The following is a 23,092-nucleotide window of genomic DNA, read 5'->3' on the forward strand; positions in this document are numbered from 1 at the left end:
TAATGCATTTTATTGGTGTTATTTTATTTTTAAAAGAATTGCACATTTTGACAAAGGTTTATTTTATACAGATGCCTTTGTGGAAAATAAATGAAGTTCCAATTGTGCAAGATTTGCTCTTTTACTTTTTAGTTTTATACATGAGATGTTTACTGTATGCAAGGGAACCGTGGCAACATGTATTACCAAAAATAATAGTGGGGGGTGAAAGTAACTAATATCTTTTACTTTAAGTACTATTTAATTGAGCTACTTTTTACTTGTACTTGAATATTTTCTGTTTGCCTTACTTGTACTGGACTACAATTTCAATCAAGTAACAGTACTTCTACTTGAGTAGAATATATCTGTACTGTTTACAGCTCTGAAAAAACTAACATTCATTTTTCAATAATATTGTGAGTGCAGTTCTCACCTGCTGCAGGTGTTTCATGCCTTCATCATCCTCGGTGTCTCCTCCAGATGGAGGAAGCAGGGGAGCAGCAGAGAAAGGGGGAGGGGGGGGCAAGCTAGAGGATGCCACTGTGTTGGAGCTCAGCTGGGCTTTAGAGGGCGCCATGGAAGAGGTGTCTGATAAAAAAAATTAAAAAAAACAAGAAGAAGAAAAATTAAACAATGGCTTTTATTTCTAGCAGTGACATTTCTGCTGAATAAAACAAGAACACAAATCATAAGTCAGTGAATACTTATTTATATAGCATGCAGGGTTGGGTAATTGTAATTGCGTAATTGATAATTAATCATTTATGATGTAATTCTTTTTCGTACTTGAAAAAATCTGTTGCGGTTGAGTTCAGATAATTGACTGACAGTTGTTATAGAATTACCATTCCAATTGAACTAAATGCAAAACTGGGCATCTATGTTACAGTTCTATGGCTTACACACACGTAGTTAATTATTATAATGTTTTTCATGTCAAATTTTCACATTACCTCTCACTTCTCTTGAGGATCATTTTACCTTTTGAAAAAAGTGAAACTCGAGGGGTATAATGGCATTAAAAAGGCTCAGGCATACACACCAAAAATATTGATACCAATGTTTTCATTGATTAGGAAGCCTAACAAGGTAACCGAGAGATGAAAAACAAATTAGATGATAGATCAGATTTTTTTAATGTATTTTGCAGCTAATTTAAGACATGGGTCAAAAAGAGATGCTAACAGAAAGCTAACACAAGAGGAAGGCTATGTTTCACGGGGGTTATTTATTTCGGGCTCATTCATTGGTAATAAATGTAAATGTACTTTAATAATTGAGAACATAATTAACTTTCAGGGGAAAAATTACATTTTTAATTTGAATTGTAATTGGAAAAAATGCTGATCACCGTGATCGTAATTGAGTTAGACATGGATAATTGTAATAGAAAAATGTAATTTACCCCAACCCTATTGTATCTATTGCACTGAATTTGTAAAACAATGAATAAAGAACTTTAATACAAATCCAAACTGAAAATGAAACGTAGTGCATCAACTGAGTGAAATAAACAGGACGCACCTTCTCCAGCAGAGCTACTGGCCTTAATAGAGTGGCTGTTGCTCAGCTGAACAGTTTCCATCACAGAACCAACACTGGTAGGAGGGAGCTCCAGAGATGGAGGCATACAGTGGGCTGGGGGAGACGCTGAGGGGGACACGAGCTTAGTCTCGCCATCGCCAGCAGTGGAGATCATTTCTTGGCAGTCTGCGAGACACAGCAAAAAACAACGAGTGATCCAACCACAACTACGAGCAATAAATTCAAGCTTAGTACAAAAGATATGTCATCGTAAGCTCCAATCTACCCTTTTCTTTGTCCTCTTCAGCACTGCTCCTCTCGGCATCAGCATAGTTCTCCTCATCGTCTTCCTCCTCAATCCCCTTAAAGTCCAACTCCTCCTCCAGGATTGTCTCCTTGCCGCCCTTCTGACGCAGAGGAAAGTGGATTAACCATGAGTCGATACGAAGATTTGCCACTGGGACAGTTTCTCCACATGTAGGGCACTAAAACATCTTTTCTTTTTAAAATTTTTTTAAAAAAATGTAACTTTTTAACTCCTCTGAGGAAACAAAATGTAAAAAGAAGAAGAAAACCATAATCAAGCAAAAATAAAAATGTAATATTAAATCATGTTTAAACTACATTATTCTGACTGCTCCTTTTTAATTATTCATAACCATGTCAAATAAAGATGTATGAAAGCAGCATTCATGTTCCCCTCAAGGATCAATGGTTTACTGAATCTGAGCAGGTTTATTAATTAAGTTCTGATCAACTTAATTCATATCATCTTAATTCCGTTACGTGGAAATTATTGTGCCCTACACAGGGTAACTGGTCTGGATTAACATACTACTGCTGCAGACAAACATATAGTAGCATTGGTAAGATGGAAACAGTATTTTCAACCCATTACTACCTCCCAGTACCTACTACTTTGACCTTTTTTTTCCTTTTTTACAAATGGAAAGCAAAAGTAAACAGTTGGTGTAAATGAATAGAGCATCTAAACTTGTTCACCTGTTGAATATTCAGGTGCATCAAACATTTTTTATGAACCAAAAACATTCATCAACCCAGCCCCACACACACCTTCAGAGGCATAAAAGCTCCAGAGGAATCAAAGGTGCCCATCTCTCCGTCCTCCTCGTCCGTGCACCACTCAGGCAGGCCGTCCCTGTCGTCCTCCAGACCGTCGCTGCCTGCGCGCCGCCGACCGCTGCTGTGACCCTCCGACTCCCGGAAATCAAAGTCGAACTTCCTCCGGCGACTTTCGCCTGGACCGCTGTGCTCTCGCCAGCCTGCTGAGCGAGGACCACCATCTGAATAAGACAGAACATTCTCACCTGTAGCAATTACAACGATAAAGAGCAAACATAGGATTGATAAATATGAAGAAACAAACTCTACAGTTCCAAAGGATTTCTTAGAAAAAGGATGAGGCAAATAATGTTGTTTATAACTAGCACGACATTTCAGAGTCATAAAAAACATTTATACACAAAACAATGCAACCTTATAGTACCAGTTAACGACCCTATTGACAAGAAAAACGCTTTCATATGCATATACTTAGTAATCTAAAATACATGTTTAAGTTACCAAATATATTGAATAAACAGAAAACATTTTCAACCTTGAACAATCAACACATGACTTGGTTTAATAGAAAAAATAAAAAAAAATAATGTACTTTGTTTCTTTTAATGCCACTAGATGTCAGTAGAGCTCACCAAAAACAATTGCAGCTCTTTTTACACACCAATAGGGCCCGATACCAACTGCTTATGGCTCATGCTACATCAGTGTTTTTCAACCTTGGGGTCGGGAACCCATGTGGAGTCCCCTGGAGTTTAAATGGGCTCACCTTAATGTCTAGTAATTCATAAAAAATAATATAATTACTGATTTTTTAAGTAATTTTCTAATTAAAACAATCTGTATTCTATACTTTCATTTTTGTCAAATATAAATGTAGTTCTAATCTTATTTAAAATTATATATATATATATATATATATATATATATATATATATATATATATATATATATGTGTGTGTGTGTCACTAATTCTGGCTACTCTGTATTTGTAATACAGTTAAAAAAAAAAAAAAAAAAAAAAAAAAATGCAGAGTGCTGCACTTTTACAAGCCCCCTCCCCCCCATGCTCCGTCTAAAGCCACGCCCCTCACTCACATGCACGAGTGCCGGCGCTCCAAAAGCGGACCTAAGCTCATCGCTTGTATTGTGTAGAATCTTTGTTGTCTCATGTCTCATTCAGCGGTAAGTAAACACTAAACTTTATAATTATATATATGTTTAAAAAATTGACTAAAATTTCTGTTTTAACTCTGTCACCGGTGACGCGCTTTGAGTGTGGGCCTTTGCACGTGAGGGGTCGAGAACAAGCAGGGAAACAGTGAGATGTGATTGGTAGAAAAAAAAAAACAAAAAGAACCGTCTTTTTTCAAGTTTTTACAGGTTAACAGCTGCTACAGATGACGGATTTTCTTCGTTCCTTTTTCAGAGCACACAAGATCTTAATTTCAACCAAAAACTTTAAGTGTAACTGAAGAAAATTACCTACCCTAACTTTAATATATGATTTTAATCCTAAAAAAATGAGCAAAGCCAAACAAAAGCGTTATGAGGAAATGATTCGTCAACTTGAAGCTGAGAAAGAATTTCTCCGCAAACAAATAAAGGAGGAACTGGAAGAGAATGATCAAGTCTATTAGAAGATGGAAAGGACCCACCCGCAGGGAAAGAGGCTCCCAAAGTAGACAACGAGGATGAGAAACGCAATAAGCAGCAATCGCTCAAGCTCAGTGGGACGTCTCTCGTGGGCGAAGTCCAGAAGCAACACAGGGAAGCCCAAGCAAAAAACAAGCATCTTGATTAAAAACAAAAGTGAACAAGGGATTTTAGTCCAACAAGGGGCGGAACACAGTGAACGTTGCCCGATCTCGTTAGATCTCAAAAGCTAAGCAAGTCTGGGCCTGGTTAGTAGTTGGATAGGAAACCACTGAGAATTCCAGGTGCCACAGTGGGGGACAGTCGCTCCAGTGGTATCTGTCATTGTGTCCTTGGGCAAGGCACTTCACCCACATTGCCTAGTATGAATGCAGTCTGCCTGCTTCCGTCAGTCTACCCCAGGGCAGCTGTGGCTACAATAGTAGCTTATCCCCACTAAGTGTGGAGTGAAAGAAAAATGCCCTTATTCTGTAAAGCGCTTTGAGTGTCTATGATAAAGAACTATATAAAATCCAATGCATTATTAATATCATTTATTATTACAGGCAAAATCAAATGTATTCAGAACCTGGACAGTCGTTTACAAGGAGGGACTTTAGTCGTAAGGCTTTAAGTCTTAACGATTTTAAGATTTGACCATGTGGATTTCTTATCTTCTTCGGATTACCTCTAAGGATCGATTAATAATCGGCCGATATTTGTCATTTTCGTAATAAACGCTATCATCCGTTTTATCCATGATATCTGATAAAAAAATTTATTTTTATGCATGCTCCTTTGGCTCTTATACAGCCATCTCTCTCTCTCTGCCTGAAGTCACCACTGTTGTCTGTGTAACAAAGTCCCGCCTACAGCCTCCACTGAAGCTTATTTATTTCACTTTTGGGAGACATTTTACATTATTTGTTTCAGTGAACTTTAAGATATATCAACACTTTGTTTTTATATAATTAAAAAAATTGCGTTTAAAATTTTGTTTAGTTTAAGGTCTTCTCTATATATCATAGATCAGTGTACAAAAAAAAACAGTTTAATCCCAGGTGTGTTATTCTAAATTTCGACAACAAAATATAATTCTTCAAAACCAATTAAAATCTGTTTCTCAATTAAAAAAAAAAACATTTCTCCAGTGACTCGTCAGTGATGCCTGTAGTTCAGTTTGCATTTAAAAAAAAAAAAAAAAAAGGAGTTCTGCACTTTGCATGTTCTCCCTGTGCCTGCATGCATTTGTATAGAACGTACCATCCCTGCGGACTCCAGCGAGTCTCCAGTTGGTGCCTGGCTCCAGCTCCTCTTCCTCCTGCTCCTCCCGCAGGGTGCGCCAATTATCGCTGTCAGCCCTTGTGAAGTCCTTCCTCCCCGGAACCCCCGGGACTCCCACTTCTTCGAAGCCAGGACGGCCCGCCTCCCGCCGCAGGGGCTTCTCAAACCGACGCTCACCTCTGGAGATTAAAAGGAAAACAGAAAAGAAAGGAAATAAGTCTCATTGAGAAAATGCATTCATCAAAGACGCCAACTTGTCCATTCGAAAAACAAATTACAGATATCAGGACAAGTTCCTGTCGAGGAAATATTAAACCTTTAACCCTCCTGTTATCCATGGGGTCAATTTGACCCCATTCAAAAAAAAATTAAAAAATAGTTTTTTTGCTTCATATTTCATGTCTTTTCCTAATTTGACGGGTAGAATTGATTAAGGACAAATACATCATAATGTTATTTTTTCCAATGTTCTGAACACATATTGCACACATTTATGCTCCTCTGGGGTCAATTTGACCCGAAGCTGTTTTAGCTGTGTAAAATGTACACTATAAACTGTGTGGAACTAATATTTTCATATATCTATATATTTATTTTGCATGAACGACATTTGTCGTTCATGCAAAATAAAGGAGAAGCAAACATTTCAAAGTTTGGCCTGATGGTGGCACCAGAGAACAGCTCCTGGTTTTATTATCAAAGGGTTTATTTATGTTTTCAACACAAAGTGAATCACACAAAAAAATAGGTCAATAACTTTCTGGAGGCAAATTTCCTTGGGGTTAGATTGACCCCAAGAATAAAATGTGTTCGTAAAATTTGAGGACAATAGGAGGGTTAATGTTAGAAAAAGAAGAAAAAACACCCTCACCTGTCATCCCAGCTTTGGCTACGGTGTATTTCTCGAGCACTGCGGCCAAAGCCAACCTCGGTATCTTCAATACTTCTTTGGTAGAATCCACTTTCACCACGACCTCGGCCTGTTGATTCACATATACACATTTCAATCATCAACAAACACATTCTATTAACTTGATCTTAATTAACAGCATTTGTGGTCTTGATTCCTAAGAAGTACTGTAGTTGTGCGTCTTGAACTCGTCTAAACGCTGTGAATTGTTTTCTTTCCCTTTCCGCTGAGTCATCTCCTCACCTCGGCCGCCTCGCGTGGCCCCTCGCCCACGAACCACTCCGGCAGCAGCTGCTCCGCCGCCCGCCCCTTTTCCCATGAGCCTCAGCACCGCCACACTATTCACAGACATGGAGAAGTTTCTCTGCAGGTTGAGTGGAAAGAGCAGAAAAACGAGGAATGTGAGGAATGTGAGCTCACAGCCAGATCTGTTCCCCAACACAAGCAGCTCAATTAGAGGCTGAAAGAGGCAACAGCAGGCTGGGAGAATTCAATGCAATTTGAGTTAAAATCCATCAACATTTGCTAGCGTGTGTGACTGACCTGCTCCTCCTCAGTGAGAGGCACCAGTGCTAGTGGCTGCATGGGCTCATCTTGCAGAATAGCAGCAAACTCCTTATCCTGCATGTCCTCTGGGACCTAAAATAAACGACAGAAGATCAATCAAAGCTTTAAACATGAGTATAAAACAAGCATGTAGCGTTCAGGAACAAACCTCGTTGTCTTTGATATAAAGTGCTAACATCTCCTCTCGGCCGTAACGGTACTCGGCCAGCTTGTACTTTGGCATGGCGGGGGAAGGAGGGGGAGATGTCACGCTCCCCCCACTGGACAGTGCACGGAGCCTGAGTGAGGGGAAGAAATAAAGTTAGAATACAGTACAGACACCAAATGTTTATAATATGGAGAAATAAACTGGAAGGTGAAAAATTGAATGATATTTGGGAAGGATGGCTACTATATGTTCGACAACATAGATCTGACTTTGTGTAGGACTTATTGAAATGTATGAATGCTTTTGTGAATTTATTTTGTCCGTGTGGTGCAATTTCTCCGTTCTACAGAAGCTGGAAAGATAATTTTTAAGTTTAATCAACTACACCCTAATTCTGAGCTACAACTCTTTTCCATTTTTCCCCCCGTTTTCTTTTCAGTTTAATTTGTTTTTTGCAAGTATTCTTTTTAATAAAAGTACAGACTTTTTAAAGACATTGACTTTGGAACAAATGTGCTTGTATTGTAAAGGACGTTTGTCCAAAACAAAAAATTAATGATAAATTCTTCCAGCAAAATTACTTAATAAATATCAGTTATCAGTAATTACCTACAGCAAAGTTTAATCAGTGTTGAGAAAGAGAAGAATGTCGCAACTCGCCCAACTAAAAATATTTATTGTCACGACTTTGAAATCCTACAGCAAAGGAAATAAAAACTCTTACTCTGCCTTCCTCTTACACACGTCTCCCTCTTATAAACAACCATGATTTACAAGCTTTCAAATCTCAAGATTTCATCTTACAAAGTGATTACGAACAGGCTGCCTTCCTTCTAAGGCCTGCTGTTTTAACAATGACTCTATTCACATACCGCAACAAAATGTGTCATTGACTCACGGGCCTTGAACAGAACCATATGCAGCCCATACAGCTATATATATTTGAAGGGCCAGTAGCTGATGTACAGAAACAAGGGAGGGAATCAGGGGTAATGTGTGCTTTTGTATGCAACAGGACCAAGCACATAGAGAAGGCGTTCATCTTTACAGTCATTAATCCTTGCATTCGACCACAAAATAAAAATATTCCACATGCAAGCCTGTCCGCTGCGTGTGATGAACCCATGAGCTGGACGCTATGAAGAAGTGGAAAGGGCATGGGGATGAAAGTGAGCTCCAAGGAGCAGCTGCAGATGTGCAAAGAGCCCTGCAATGTTGGCACTGTGCCAAGAATGCACACAGCAGTCACAGGCCGTTAGAGATGGAGTGCTACCAAACTACAGACTACGCCCCTCCATTAAAAAAACACCAGTGAAACAGAGACGCACGCACACACAGACTGCTGGGACAATAACTTAAGGGTTCAAGTGAACTAAATTAAGCTAGAATTGATTGATTGCCTTACATTTTTGGTCAGTACAGCCAGATATTGATAATGCTGGAGAGGGAGAGACTTTAGTGTTTACCTTTTTCATGATCTGAAATGTCAACAGGCAGATTGAAGACTAATCTGCTGCATTTTCTACCAATTAATCAGAGCAGTGAAGCATTTACGCAATAGCTCAATGATATTAAGTGAATGCAATCAGAGCAATATTTAAAAAAGCCATAAAAAAACTGTACAGGGTAATTTAAAACGGTGGTTGGGTTTAAAGGGATAAAGATTTCTCAGTGTAGTCCATACTTTATGAACTCGATCTGTAGGCCAATTAATTACTTTGTCAATGCATTTGGATGCAGCCGCAGGCAATGCATGATTGATTCTAGCCTGCTCTAATTACAGGGAAAAGGAAGTGAAATGTTCAACAGCTTCTGACTCCAACATCTCATTGATGGACTAAGAGTGAAAGCTTTTGCAGTATGAAAAAGTACGGAAAAGGCCCTGACTTTAAAATTCTAACACTGAGATTCCAATGACTCGCAATAAAAACACCGTTGGAAAAACCACTAAAAGTAGACCTTAAAGCCACACTATTGTTTACACTGTGAGGGGCGACAATAAAACACTGACCACAACAAGCCACAACAATCAAGCTCCTGATCTGTGGAGTCTTAGAAGTACAAGTAGGAGGTGGACTGTGGAAGGCTTTGTTACTTCAGCTTACAGTAACTTATGCAGATCGTTGAAGGCATTTTTCACTAAATTAAACACACACTAATGTAGAAAAATCATGTACAGGTATAAAACACATCAGTCAGAACATCTACAAGGCATTACCTACAATAACACTGATACTGTAAGTATTATATGGCAGCCAATGCAGTTTCTGTATATATTTATAAAAAGGACAAACCAATCAGTTTAAAATATGAGGTTTGACTGTTGTTGCATCATTTCAGAAGGAGGCTAACTCACCCAGTGGCCATATGGGTACATTTCAAACCAGAAACTGCAGTGTGCATATATATAGTGCATACAGGGCTTTAAATTAACACCCGCCGACCTGACAATTGCGGGTAAAAATTGACTTTGGCGAGTAACATTGTAGTGTTACGAGCCATTTTGGCTGATGAAGAACAAAACAAATACCACTGCATCTGTTGGAATTGGCAGGCTGCAGAAAAGATGAGACAAGTCATTGTTGCCAGATTGGGCTGTTTTCCGCCAAGAAATTTGAGGGTTTTTGTGTGTGTTTAGATTTTAAAATGTAAAGTATATCTGGCAACACTGCTGGTTGTACTAATCCTACATTTCCCATGAACACCATGTTGTGATGTGTCATAAAACAATTGGCTGTGTGCTTAAGTTAACGTGATTGTTGTGGTTTGGTATCAGAGAAGACAAACGGAACAACACAAAACAAACAATAGGAGCTGTAAAATTAGTTAGGAAAAAAACAACCAAACGTGGATATATATTAGTAAAACATTTTTTCTCTACAGTACATGTAATTCTTACTGATTACTTCTATTCTTTCTAACTTCAAACAGTGTTCCAGGGATTCAATTTTCATCTGAGTTAAGTTTGTTTATTAAGTTATGAGAGTATACTTATATATACTTCCATATTGCACCATTTAGGCAATGTTACAACATTGTCTTTAAATTAAATGTTTATATCTTTACCATTTTAATGTATTTCTGCAATCAACTGAAAGAAAAACTAATAAAAGAAACATGAAAGCTTAAATCTATTCTGTGGCACTCAGAATGTAGTTTACTTTTGCTGGGAAAAAAAATTGACTGGTGGAAAATCTGGTTGGCTGATAACTTTAAGGCTCTAATAGCCATGCTGGCTGGTGATCTAAAATGTAAGGCCCTGTGTGTGTATGTATGTATGTATATATATATATTTTTTTTTTGTATGTACAATGATGGTCACCCCTCATACAGCCATAGCACCTGAGCTCTTCACCAAAACCGCCGTTTATAACACCATGGTTACAAACATGCGTACCAGTAATACAGCAGCTAGTAAAGATTAACCAGTACAGATAGACTCTGATTTTCCATAATCGTGGAAAACGGACAAAAAAAAAAGAAAAAAAAAACTTTACTTCATAAAATGGAAATAGCAATATTTTTCTTGCATTCATTTCTGCATTATGTATTAGGACAATATCACGCACAATCGTCCACTGTAAAACAGATTGCCTATTGCAATGGTTTTCATTTTCTTTGGCTAAAGTACCCCTTTTCTCTAATTTCTGAATCCAAGTACCTTTGTCTGACTACATTTTGCTCAGAAAACTATAAAAAAAAAAAACAGCTATAGAGCATAATCATAAAGAATCTGATTTTGTAAATAAGTGGAATGAACCAGTATTTAGTACCTCCTGAATAGATGTATTTCTCGTTTCCGGTGATCTCCTCTCTGGTGTGGGACCTTTGTATTTTTAGTTCATGTTTTAATTAAGATAATTTCCATCGTAATTATTATGATTATAATTTTTCCACTAATAAAAAATTACCCCACTGTAGTGCCATCATGGGCATGCACTATAGCTATTCCCACTCAACGTTCTTGAAGCCAAAATACAGTGGTTAGGGGCGCTGCCATCTTGCTAATTCGACAACATTTGGAGCCAGAGTCTGTGCAGTAGGTTCCGGCGGGAGAAGCCCTGGTAACACGCCCCGCCCATTTAGCGTACTGCCCTGATGAGTTACGCAGTCCAACTATGCCACAAACTTAAGTATCTTTCCCACTGGAAATGCTACCAACATCTTGTTCAGATGATCAGATCATAGAAGTTAGTACTGGTACTAGTAGCTGAAAAAAGACACACAAAAAACAAACGGAAAAGTTTAATGGCGTCTCTGCTTTCCTTCACAACATAACTGCTTATGCTATTCGCAAAGAGAGCTACGCAAGATCCGCGGCTGTCAATCATCGTCATATATGACGTCAAATCCCGTTTTTCAAATTCAAATAAGTATTTTAAAAACATACTTCACAGAAAAATGAGCACTTGAGCATATTGTAGGGTGATAACTACTCAGTTGCCCAATATGAAAACCATTTACGTAAAAAGGAAGATCGCTACGCTGGCTTTGGACGTAACCGTGCTATGCTAAATGCTATACGCAAATTCAGAGTGCATTAGTGAATTGATACAGCGCTACTGCTGCTACGGTGTTTAGTTAGAAGCGGGATAACACTACACAGGCACGATGACAGCGCTAGAGATGATTGACACTTTCACAACTTTCTTTTGAGGAAAAACAACAGCCCAAACAGAATTTGGGAAATTTATATGTGAAATCGGATCATCTAAATAAGACTAAACGTAACACACTGTCTCCAATTTATAATAGTTTTAAAAGTAAAATGTGGCACAAGATATTGTAAGTACAGATATCTTATTTAAAGAAGCTTGCCCCCCCCAAAAAAAAAATCTAATAATAATGTACACTACTTTAAACACAAATGTGTCTATATCATGTTATCAAATCAGGGTTTATTTATTTTGGTAATCAATTAAAATTATTCATTATGCAATGAAAATAAATGGAAAGATATTTGCACACAAAAAAAAAAAAAAAAGATTTCGAAAGAGATGGAAGAAGGTTAAGTATTTACCATTCTGGGCCGAAGTTAAGAGTCTCAGCAGTCATATTCCTCACGTCCACACGGAACTGAGTATCTGAAAGAAAAAACATCATTTGCTCCTTTATCTGTTAGAATAACAATAACTTGCGAGCCAAGTGGCTGACATGCAGGGTTCCTTACCCTGTCCAGATAATCGGAGCAGGTGGGACTGGGCTGGACCAGGCTAGAGTCGGCTGGCTTTACTTAGGCTTCGGTGACTTAAGGCTGAGTGGTGCTTAAGCTGTGGTCAAAGGGCTCCCCAAAAAACACCCACACAAAGAGAATAGCTGCCAGTTTCAGGTGCTTGAGGAATATCAGGTTATTAGGTCCTAACTGAGTAAAGGAAGGGGGGGGGTTTCAAGGGTTGGAGATTGGAAGCTCCTGCTACTCACAGCTGGAAAGGGTTTTTAAACTTAAAAAAAAAAACAAAAACAAAAAAAAACAACTTTGAAATTAACGATGGAACAAAATAAAACACCTTTGCTAATAATATTTTCTTTTCCTCCTTTTTCTTTTCTTTTTTTTTTTTTTTAATACAGCAGTTATATCTCACATTGAAGTTAAAAATAGGAACCAATTCATCAAAGAAAAAAAAAAAAACAGTTCTCTCAGGAACAAAGTAACAGCCAAAACTAGGAATCCGGCTGCTGGAACAGCTGCCAGGAGCAGACGTGACTAGCTGTCCTCTGCTTCTTCCTCTCTCCTCCTCTGTGAAGTTTCACCCGCTCCAACTGAAATGTGGATTGATGGAGACCCTGCAGGTGACTCCTTTATTTCCTGCCCACCACTCTTTTCACCCCTGGGGGAAAAAAACAAGCAGAGTTTGAAAAGATAGGATCAGAAAAATCCAAACGTATGCAAACAAGAAGACAAAAATCAAATAATGGATCGATCAAACAAGCCTGAGGTGTAAAAGGAAGGGTTAGATTTTCTTCTGGAAATCCCAGACAACTTGTTTTCACAGTGTGGCCAAGCAGCACAAATCAATCTGTTAGAGCACATGGTGCGAACAGGGAAAACAGATAGCAGTGTTCTCAAATGGAATAGACTAGAAAAACTCAAGTAATTCAAGTCGAGCACTTGATCTGCATTAATTAGAAACTTTTCTATAAAGATACATTCATTCATTCATTCATCTGTTCAGCCAAATGGACATTTAGATTTTAAAGGTCCAGTATTACACTATTTTTCACCCTTATTTGTTCTCAGAACCCCAACAACATATTATTTGATGTGTATTTTCCCAAACTTGCCTGTTTTCTGGAGTTTCAGCCCTCTGAAAAGTCACTTTCAGAGTGCTCCTAAAAATAGGCCGTTTTGGCGCCGTCATGTATACGCATGAGTGAGCGTGTCTGTAGACACTATGCCTTGCCTTGTAGAGGGTGATCTTCGTTTTGCTATCCACACACTTATTATTTTCAGCCAAAAAACTGCACATTACAGTAAATTAGGCTTTACACGAAAGATCAACGATCCGATCATATGAATTCAGGGTTTTTTTTTTTTGGTACGGACCAAATTCCTTTGGTCATACCTGATTCAACTTCATGGAAAATCAAATGGTACCATGTTTCTGGACCTATACGCCGCCTTGTGACTGTGAGGGAGTGGAAGAGTAGAATAATTTACATTCAGGACCTGAACATAACATTTGGTCGAGCAGTGTGCGGAGCAAAGACATATTTCCTGACTAGAAATGTGCAATATTTCATAGTTAATGTTTTATCGTCAAAAACATTCTCACCGGTAAGAATATGTCATCCCACGTAGGAATGTGCGATATTTTATTGTTTATGATTTATCGTCAAAAACATTCTCACCAGTAAGAATATGCCATCCTGCAATATAAACGATAAATTCCCATGTCGGAAATTAGTGAGAGCCACGGGCCATTTGTCCCTCAATTTAGCCAAGAATGCCAAAAAAAAAACCAAAACTGCCCGTTTGTTGTCAACAACCTATTATTCTCTGGAGCGGAACGTTGTTTATGGAAGCTCTGCACGGTCTGCACTGCCATCGCCCCCCTCACGTAACGCCGTCCGTGTGTGTGAGGTGCTGCTCACGGCTACCTGAAGCTGCCATGCTGCTATACATCATGGACCACTACTTGGTTAAAACCAGACAACCATCCAACAAAGGGAACCGATTCAAGTTCCTCCGTCAGATCCACCCAAAGTTCCACAAACACGGGGACAGAGATGAACCTGTAGCAACATTTATGAACTGGAAACTCAACTAAAACTAACTATGCTAAGCTAACACACCAACACACTGACTGGGCAAAGAACTAATGCTAACCACTCCATATAACGAATAGACCAAGTAAAAAAAAAACACATCTTACTGTCATAAAACCACAGAGAGTAGGGATGTAACGATTCACTCAACTCCCGATACAATTTGATTCACGATACGATTCTCTCACGATTTATTTTACAAAATGGGACTGTAGTAAAATGATGACTGAAAAATATTCCTTTATTTTTTGGGGGAAAAAAAAAAACTAGAAAATACTGTACTATTTTCCTTTTATTTTTAATTGTCAAAAGAATCCCTTGATAAACTATTCAAAACAATGCAATTTAACTTAAAATAAATCTTGAATGAAATAAATAAAGGAATAATACAAATGAAAATGAAGCCTATTAATTTAAATTCTGGTTCTATAATAAACAATGCAAAACTGCATAATAGTTCTTTTTCTTTTAAAAGTGCAACTGAAAATGTATTTTGTGCCTTAACAATTGGACTTAAAAAAAAACAAAACGTGAATGCACTGATTTACGTCAGATATTTGTTTGAAACAGCAGTGGTTGGTTGGCATGCAGATATCTTGCAGTGAAGAAGAGACGCTATGCTAGCAGACAGAGTTAATAGAAAAACGTGACTTTTACAGATATTCACGTAATATTACAAATATTCTTTCGGTGCTAAAGGGGTAAGGAATCATTTATTAACATGTAACATTAACATGTAAGAGTAGAAGGCTGCCAGAAAGAAAATAGTAGCAGATTCCGCCCGCGGTACACTGCTGGACAAGAGAAGGGATAAATACATAGCGCCCTCTGCTGTTTAAAAAAAAGTACTGCGATTCAATTAAAGTATCGATGTCAATCGTGATACCTAAGAATCGATTTTTAACTGCCTTACAATTAATCGTTACATCCCTAACAGAGAGCCATCGATTTGTTTATGGTCAGATTTAACACTTGTAACTATTGAGATTATTACACCAAAATATACTGAATGATTAAATAATTAAGCTTGATCTGGTTTAATTATAGGAAAATAATAGATTTATCAACCATAACTTCATTATCAAATATGAAATAAACAAGATTCATCAGCAGTAAGAAACACTATTGAAGTTATTTTTTAAGAAAACAATTTCATTTCAAGTGAGGAAATAAATGAATTACATACAATAACACGAACAGAGTGATCCACATGCACTAATATATTCCATTCAATATCAGCTCATGAATTCTTTGAGTCAGCAGCTATTGTAGTATTGTAGTGTTTTTTAATGTGTCTAATGTTGACGTATTCAGATTTGTGTTTGCAAGGAACCTGTTTACACTAAGTTGTGAATTTTTTTATTTATAGTTTTAATTGCCATAATTTCTATCGTTATCATGATAATCGGGACAATTTTTTTCGTCAAAATTACTCATCCCTATTCCTGACTGTGGCATCATAAAACTGTTCTTGCTTATAGTCCATATTCACACATGCACGCTTCTGTGTCCACCATCGGCCTGAAATGGACAGAGGTCTCCAGTATGTAAGCAAAAGTAAACGGGAGCGCAATGCCCCACTTAACAAAACAAGCGTGCGCACACATACAAACACACACTAACAGCAGACGCTGCTCCCGCTTTCAGAACCTCAGACTGTGGAAGAAGTCCGGCACTCAGCCGCTCCGCTCCAACCGATTGACATTTTCACCGTTCGCGCATAGGTTTTCATCTTTGAGCACAAATGTGAGTGATAACAGCTGTGTCACATAAAGCAAACAACTTTTCGGTGTAAATGAGACAATAAAACAATGCAATGGGAGCATCTACAGAAAATTTCACCACGACAATGACGTCACTGATCGGATTGTGATTATGAGCTCGACAAACACTGCTTCAGGGTGTGTGTTTATCATATTAGCAGCAAAGTCAGTCAGCTGTTTCTAACACACACCAGAGCTGCTACATCACTTTCTTGTCATCCTCACTTATCTAACCACAGGAATAGTCAATTTAAGACAATAGTAAACTGTTTTGACCAACCACTGTCACATGGGTCACAAACAGATCATGTCAGAGGCGACACAAGGATACATATACGTATAACGGATACAAAAATGGGACTGATTGTGAGCACTCACACTGCGCTTTGGATTATCTATGTACAGGATTGTCTCTACATTGAACGTAAATATATTATCTGTGTATAAAAGGACTAGTGGTTAAGGGAGCAGGCTTGAGATCGTAGGCTCACTGGTTCGAATCTCCCTGGTCCATCACTGTGGGAATCGGGATGTATAATAACCCTACCTGGGTGCTATACCGTGGCTGCCCACTGCTCCCCAAGGAGGGGTTAAATGCAGAGAACAAATTTCATGTATGTAACTTTACATATATGACAATGAACTATAATGTATATTCTATATTAAACCGCAGTGTTAGTTTTACCTGTGAGGTCGTTTGAGACAACACGAAAAAAAAAAAAATCAAACTCGCCCGTTTGGAGCTAATTTTTTTGCAAAACATGGAATAACATGGGAGGGAGAAAACAGAACTTTTTGAATTTTGGCCCTCTGAATGTGGCTAAAGGAATGTATATCACTGTAGCAAAACCATTATAAAGTGATTTTTTCACAATACTGCCCCTTTAAGGTATTTAAAAATTTCCGTAACTGAATGTTACAATGAAGAGCTTCTTGGAGCAGTACGCAGTACTTTAGATGTTTTTTGATCTGAAGCTAAACAATAAAAACTTCGTCCCTAATTTGTGTAAGATATGTCTTTGGAGTCATGAACTTCTTAGACCTTTATGTGAGAGCTTAGCCTTGATCTTAGTGGAACAAACTGCCAGAAAACCTGAGGTCAGCAACCAATGTGAACATCATTAAGTCCAAGTTAAAGGCACTCTTTTTCTCTACTTTAATCATTTTATTGTTGATTTAGTATTTTTGCTTCCGATTTTAAACCTGTTAAATGTTTTTATTGTTCTTATTGATTTGTGTTGCATGTTTTAATCATGTAAAGTATATGGAATGGCCTTCTGTATGAAATGTAATTGTAAAGTGTACCTGAATTAAATATCTTCTGGGAGAAAAACAAACTGTTTAGAATTATTAATGAGAATAACAGTTGATTCACTTCTGAAATAGTCAGGATTATGCTCCTTTGCCTCCAAATGGCAGCTAATGAACACCATGTAATTACAGACAATCCAGCCATATAGGATTGCAGTTAATCTCATTCAGTTTCAGGTTCAGTGAATAAAGCTGCAGTGTGCATATATGCAAGATGAATGGAAAAGAAACGTGAATGGACAGTTCCAATTTGCAATGTATTCTACTATATATTAGCATATTCAACATTCCCTTCACGTGTACTATATAGGGATGTAACGATTCACTCAACTCCCGATACGATTCGATTCACGATACTGGGTTCACGATACGATTCTCGCACAATTTTTTCATTTACAAAATGGGACTGTAGACAAATTTTTTTTTGGGAAAAAAACTAGAAAATACTGTATTATTTTCCTTTTATTTTTCATTGTCAAAAGAATTCCTTGATAAACTATTCAAAACAATGCAATTTAACTAAAAATAAATCTTGAATTAAATAAATAAAGGAATAATACAATGAAAATGAAGCCTATTAATTTAAATTCTGGTTCTATAATAAACAATGCAAAACTGCATAATAGTTCTTTTTCTTTTAAAAGTGCAACAGAAAATGTGTATTTTGTGCCTTAACAATTGGACTTTAATAAAAAAAAAAAAACGTCATTGCACTGATTTACGTCAGATTTTTTTGGACCAGTGGTCGGTTGGCATGCAGATATCTTGCAGTGAAGAAGAGAAGCTATGCTAGCAGACAGAGCTAATAGAAAAACGTGACTTTTACAGATATTCAAGTAATATTACAGATATTCTTTCGGTGCTAAAGGGGTAATTAATCATTTATTAACATATTTAAGAGTAGAAGGCGGCCAGAAAGAAAGTATTAGCAGACTCCGCCCGCCGCCAACACTTCCGGATAGCGGTTAAGAAAAGTACTGCGATTTAATTGTCAGAAAATCGATATCAACCGTGATACCTATGAAACGATTTTTAACTGCCTTACGATTAATCGTTACATCCCTAGTACTATATATAAAATATTCTTGATTTTAATAAAACTGAAGTTATATTTGAGATATATAAAGATAAACCATGTGAAGTTAAACAAGCAAATTGTAGATGTAGTTTATGCCTAATATGACAGGATTTGAGTAAAAATACACACATTCATATTAAGTATTTTTTAATGCTAATGGGTGATGAAGCGCTCAAACCAAAGAAAATGAGTCCACACATATTTCTACCTATTGCCTTGAACAGATAGTGTGATACATTTTGTAATGCTGTTGCAAGTATGAACAGCAGCACAGTCCCGCTGATGGTGACGTCAAATAATGCTGGTGTGCATTCTCGGCGGCTTGGAGAGGCGTTCCAATAATGCAAAAAAATAAAAAACATTGAGAAGAAGACGGCTTTGAGACTGAAAGAAGACCAGCACGGTGGACTAAACTGCTGTTTGGTTCCACGGATGCATGTAGAGGTATGTGCACAGGTCTTGCAGAGAACAGTCACATGAACGGAGCGTAAATAAATAACCATGTCATCGGGCCATGTTTTCTCGTCCGAGTCCGACCAGACAGTGAAAACCTCATTTTTTTCGTCCGGTTGGGTTCGGACAGTTAGGCAAACCATGGGTTGGGTTAGGCAAATGCGGTTGCTTAGTTTTTCACTTTTTTTTTTTTTTTTTAAATAGTTCATAAATGGCCTAGAATATATTTTTAGGCCTGTTTTTTTAAAGAAAGTAAATGTTTATTGAATATTATGACATTTTTTTAATATTCCAGTAGCCTTTGCTTTTCATAAAAAGCACAACAAAGTTTTTCATTTATATTAGGCCTTCAAATGAAACTAAACATGCATTCCAAAAAAAAAAACTAAAGTGCATTAAAAGGGAGGTATGATGAAAAAAATCACTTTATAATGGTTTTGCTACAGTGATAAACATCCCTTTAGCCTCATTCAGAGGGACAAAGTTGAAAAAGTTCTGTTTCCTCCCTCCCTTGTTATTACACATTTTGTAAAAAGTCAGCTCCAAATGGGACAGATGGATTTTGCCCACGTTGGCAGGTGACGTGGGAAAAATCCAATGCCTCCCAGAATGTGAACTCCTCCCTCTCCAACTATCTAACAGCTAAAACAAACCCTGCATTTTACTATAGAATATATATTATACTTTATGTAAATGCAAACTGCACTACTGGACGCACAAACTGCATGACTTTTTCTGCTGCCGATCATGTTGGGAGTCACTGCTTGGAGCCACAAACCCATTGTTTACACCCATCAGCTGTTAGCACTCCATGCTAATGCTACACCAGCCTATGCAGCGACACCCAGTGTATTGTAAGGAGGAAACGATTGGGATATTTACAGATTTGTGGCTCACAGTGCTAACAACGGACTCGGTTGTGGAATTGGACAGCTTCCAACTTTTATGTGGTGAAAGACGATGGACAGTGGTAAGCGGGAAGGAGAGAGTCTGGCTGTGTTTGTGTGCTGAAAAGAGGAACTGCTGCTGCAGCAACGCAAGCACACACTTTTCCGACTCAAATGCACTGCACGTTGTTTGATTGCGTCACACGCTACTATTCGGCCTTGCTATTAGCTCACTAAACCGAAGGCCGAATGTGGCTTTTTTTTGCAATATTCGGCCGAATATATTCGGTGCATCCCTAATAACAAACATTAGATACGCGTTTCCGCCGTGACTTGGATGATGGCTGCAGTTATACTAACCAACGTGGTGTCACTATGGAGTCAGATTTCTAGATCCTGCCTTTAAAAATCACCTGTTTGATAGGTTTTTACTTTTTTTGTTGGTAGAAGATCCAATTCCATCATTTTTGCAATTAGGATGGAAACAATGCATTACGTATTAGGTGATGATATCAAGTCATTTTCTTTTTTTTAAAATATGAGGGTCAAAGAACTCCTGGACCGTAAAGAAGAGGAGGTGGGGAGGGTGGGTTTGAACAGTCAATAGTGCTTGTGCTTCTATATGTGTGTGTGTGTGTGTATTTTGCTATTATTGGTGTGTTTTTGTTTTTTTACTATTATAATTTGTATTTTTTTTTTAGACCTGAAGCCATTGTCGGTGGCTATTTTTGCAGCAGAAAATAAAGTTGCCAGGAAAGATTTTCTAAGATGCCACTTTTGAATCAGCAGTAATGATTAGAAAAACTGCAACACTAAGAGGCATGCACTTAGATTCAGCATTTTTATTCTAATTTATTAACGTTGAACATTTGAGCTTTTTTTGTTTTTTTGTTTTTTTAACTACATGTTCTTCCAAATAGAGTTTTCACAAGTTCTCCTTATTTATCGGTGGCTTTGGAGTCCTTATGTTGACAGTTTTACTACTTCTTTGTCTTGAATTCGTGTGTTTTTATTTTGTATATTGATGGATATATATCGGCTTTTTTTTTAAAAAAAAAACCTAATATTGGTATCAGCCCTTAAAAAAGAACAACCCATATCAGTCAGGCTTTACTTTAAAATTGACCATTTCTGGTTTTAATGGCCTCAGTGTGGACATGGCTACAGCACATTTTACTTGTTTGATAAATTAAGGGCTTCCAGTGCACATGCGCAGAGAGCTTGGTTTCTTCCATGTGTCATTCCACATAAACAATGTGACGAGTGTTGGGATTACTAAGATCAAGATTGTTTATATTGACTAGAGACTATTTATGTTGGCAACAGTATACCCAACGCTGATTTAAAAAGTCACATCTACATAAAACAAGCTGAAGTGCAGAGATGTTGCAAATTGCACGAAACAACAAATCTGAGCGGAGAACAAACAAATAAGACGACAAATAACATTCGCATTCTTGATTTAAAAACAGATTGCGCACAAAAGAAACAACAGATAATCCTAATGTTAGCCAAAAGCCATGTTTTACACAACCATATGGGGTGAAATCGTTTGAAGCTGGTCACACTGGAAACCGCCGTCATTAGCTGCATGCTACATGATTAGCATAACCTAACCACCGTCCGCCTTTAGAGCTAATTACAAAATAATGCAATGTGTGCAGAGCAGAAACAAAGTAATTTAACTCTGAAATGACTGATACATATGCTACAAAGCAAAGAAAGTCGTTGAACTAGCTGCATGGCGACACAGAATGAATAATATCCGCTGCCTGTAATTGAAGGCCTTCGCTCGTAGCTTCAAATGACACCCGATATGATGGCGGAGGGGGCGGGGTGTTAGAGGCGGACAGCCCCGGCCTGCTCCGCAACTGTGTGACCACCACATCCACACAAACACCACCACTACTCCTCAAAACCAAACGCGTACACAAATCCAACAACAAAACGATGTAGTGATTTTAACCACAGCCCTGCACCGTGGAACCCGCCCGCTCTACGGCACACAAATACCGAACACTGCAAAGGGGCTAAGGTTAGCCTAGCCGGCTAGCAAGACGAGCTGCAAGGAGGAACCGTGGCTTACCTTTCACTGTTTTGTAGCTACAACCGCTATACCGCATGCATTGGTCTCCTCGAACACCGTGTTCACTCGACAGAATAGCACTCTTAGAAGATCCCGCTCTGTGTTTTGGAGTAGTAATCTCTTCCCTCTCGTCCAACGGTCACTGCTGCGTTAGAGTGTATGTGTGCTGGCTCCCCGTCGCTGCTCTTCTTGTTGTTTGTGTTTCGGAAACATGGCCGTCCGTGTGACACCACGTGACTGGGCACTGACAAGCAGCGAGCCAATGTGAGAGCGGCGCTAACACACGCCTGTGTACCGGATGGGAGAAGGCTACCAATGGATATAAACAGCACCACTAAACCCAAACTGGGGTACAGGAGCACATTGCAGGGGGTACTCGGAAATATTTACCAATTAATTTCAAAATAGTTAGGAAAAGCTCCAAGTTTCTTTTTTGGAAATTTTTTTGGACACATTCACCACAAACTAACAGTACTAATAATGTGTTAAGGTTTCATTTATTCAGACTAGGGCTGGGCGATTTTGTCTAAAAATAAAAAAAAATAAAAAATCGAGTTTTGATTCGATTTTCGATTTTTTTTTTTTATGCACTTAAAATGACTGCATACATCAGATATATTGTCAAATGTAAAATCTTTATTGTTGTGATTGTCCTCAAGAGTTAAAATGCATAGAACAATCCCAAAATAAAAAGTAAATGAGGCTCTGTCATTCAACAATTTCAAACTTTAACCCAGGTTTAAGCAAAAGTGCAACATATAACATTACAATTGAAAAAATTATTAACTCTTCCCTTAGCATCTCAGCATAGTGCGAATAAAAAATTAAAAATGCCTGTGGCACACATATAACCTACTCTATGGGTAAACACATGTAAACAAAGAGGAGGCTGGCTCACATCGGAACGTGAAAAAGTCTGAAAAAAACTGTTGTGGTGAAATTTATTTTTTATTTAAAAAAATAATAAAAAAAAATTAAACTCCAATTTGCATAATAAAAATCGTTTTTTATCTACAAATTCGATTAATCAATTAAATCGATTTTTTTTGCCCAGCCCTATTTTAGCCAACTTTTTTCAGGAAGTTTACTTTGATCTCCTGACATGTTTTGACAGTCAA

General features: G+C 37.9%; 1 protein-coding gene across 3 annotated transcripts in view; it reads right to left on the reverse strand.

Moving 5' to 3' along the window:
- Positions 1-22,196, reverse strand: part of gigyf1a (GRB10 interacting GYF protein 1a) — a 39,669-nt gene extending 17,473 nt beyond the window's left edge. For 2 of the 3 annotated variants that reach the window (XM_028474234.1, XM_028474232.1), the window contains exons 1-12: positions 21,975-22,196; positions 12,301-12,958; positions 12,151-12,214; positions 7,131-7,260; positions 6,959-7,054; positions 6,659-6,779; positions 6,377-6,485; positions 5,485-5,684; positions 2,581-2,834; positions 1,793-1,913; positions 1,507-1,692; positions 416-570 (exon numbers count right to left, since the gene is read on the reverse strand). In XM_028474234.1, coding sequence (XP_028330035.1) covers positions 416-570; positions 1,507-1,692; positions 1,793-1,913; positions 2,581-2,834; positions 5,485-5,684; positions 6,377-6,485; positions 6,659-6,779; positions 6,959-7,054; positions 7,131-7,260; positions 12,151-12,185 — 1,407 coding nt within the window. In that variant the 5' untranslated portion in view covers positions 12,186-12,214; positions 12,301-12,958; positions 21,975-22,196. The remainder of the gene's footprint in view (positions 1-415; positions 571-1,506; positions 1,693-1,792; positions 1,914-2,580; positions 2,835-5,484; positions 5,685-6,376; positions 6,486-6,658; positions 6,780-6,958; positions 7,055-7,130; positions 7,261-12,150; positions 12,215-12,300; positions 12,959-21,974) is intronic. The other variant, XM_028474233.1, reaches the window with a different exon arrangement.
- Between the last annotated feature and the right edge of the window lie 896 nt (positions 22,197-23,092).

The sequence above is a fragment of the Gouania willdenowi genome, chromosome 18, assembly GCF_900634775.1.
Source record: "Gouania willdenowi chromosome 18, fGouWil2.1, whole genome shotgun sequence".
In the NCBI taxonomy this organism is placed as follows: Eukaryota; Metazoa; Chordata; class Actinopteri; order Blenniiformes; family Gobiesocidae; genus Gouania; species Gouania willdenowi.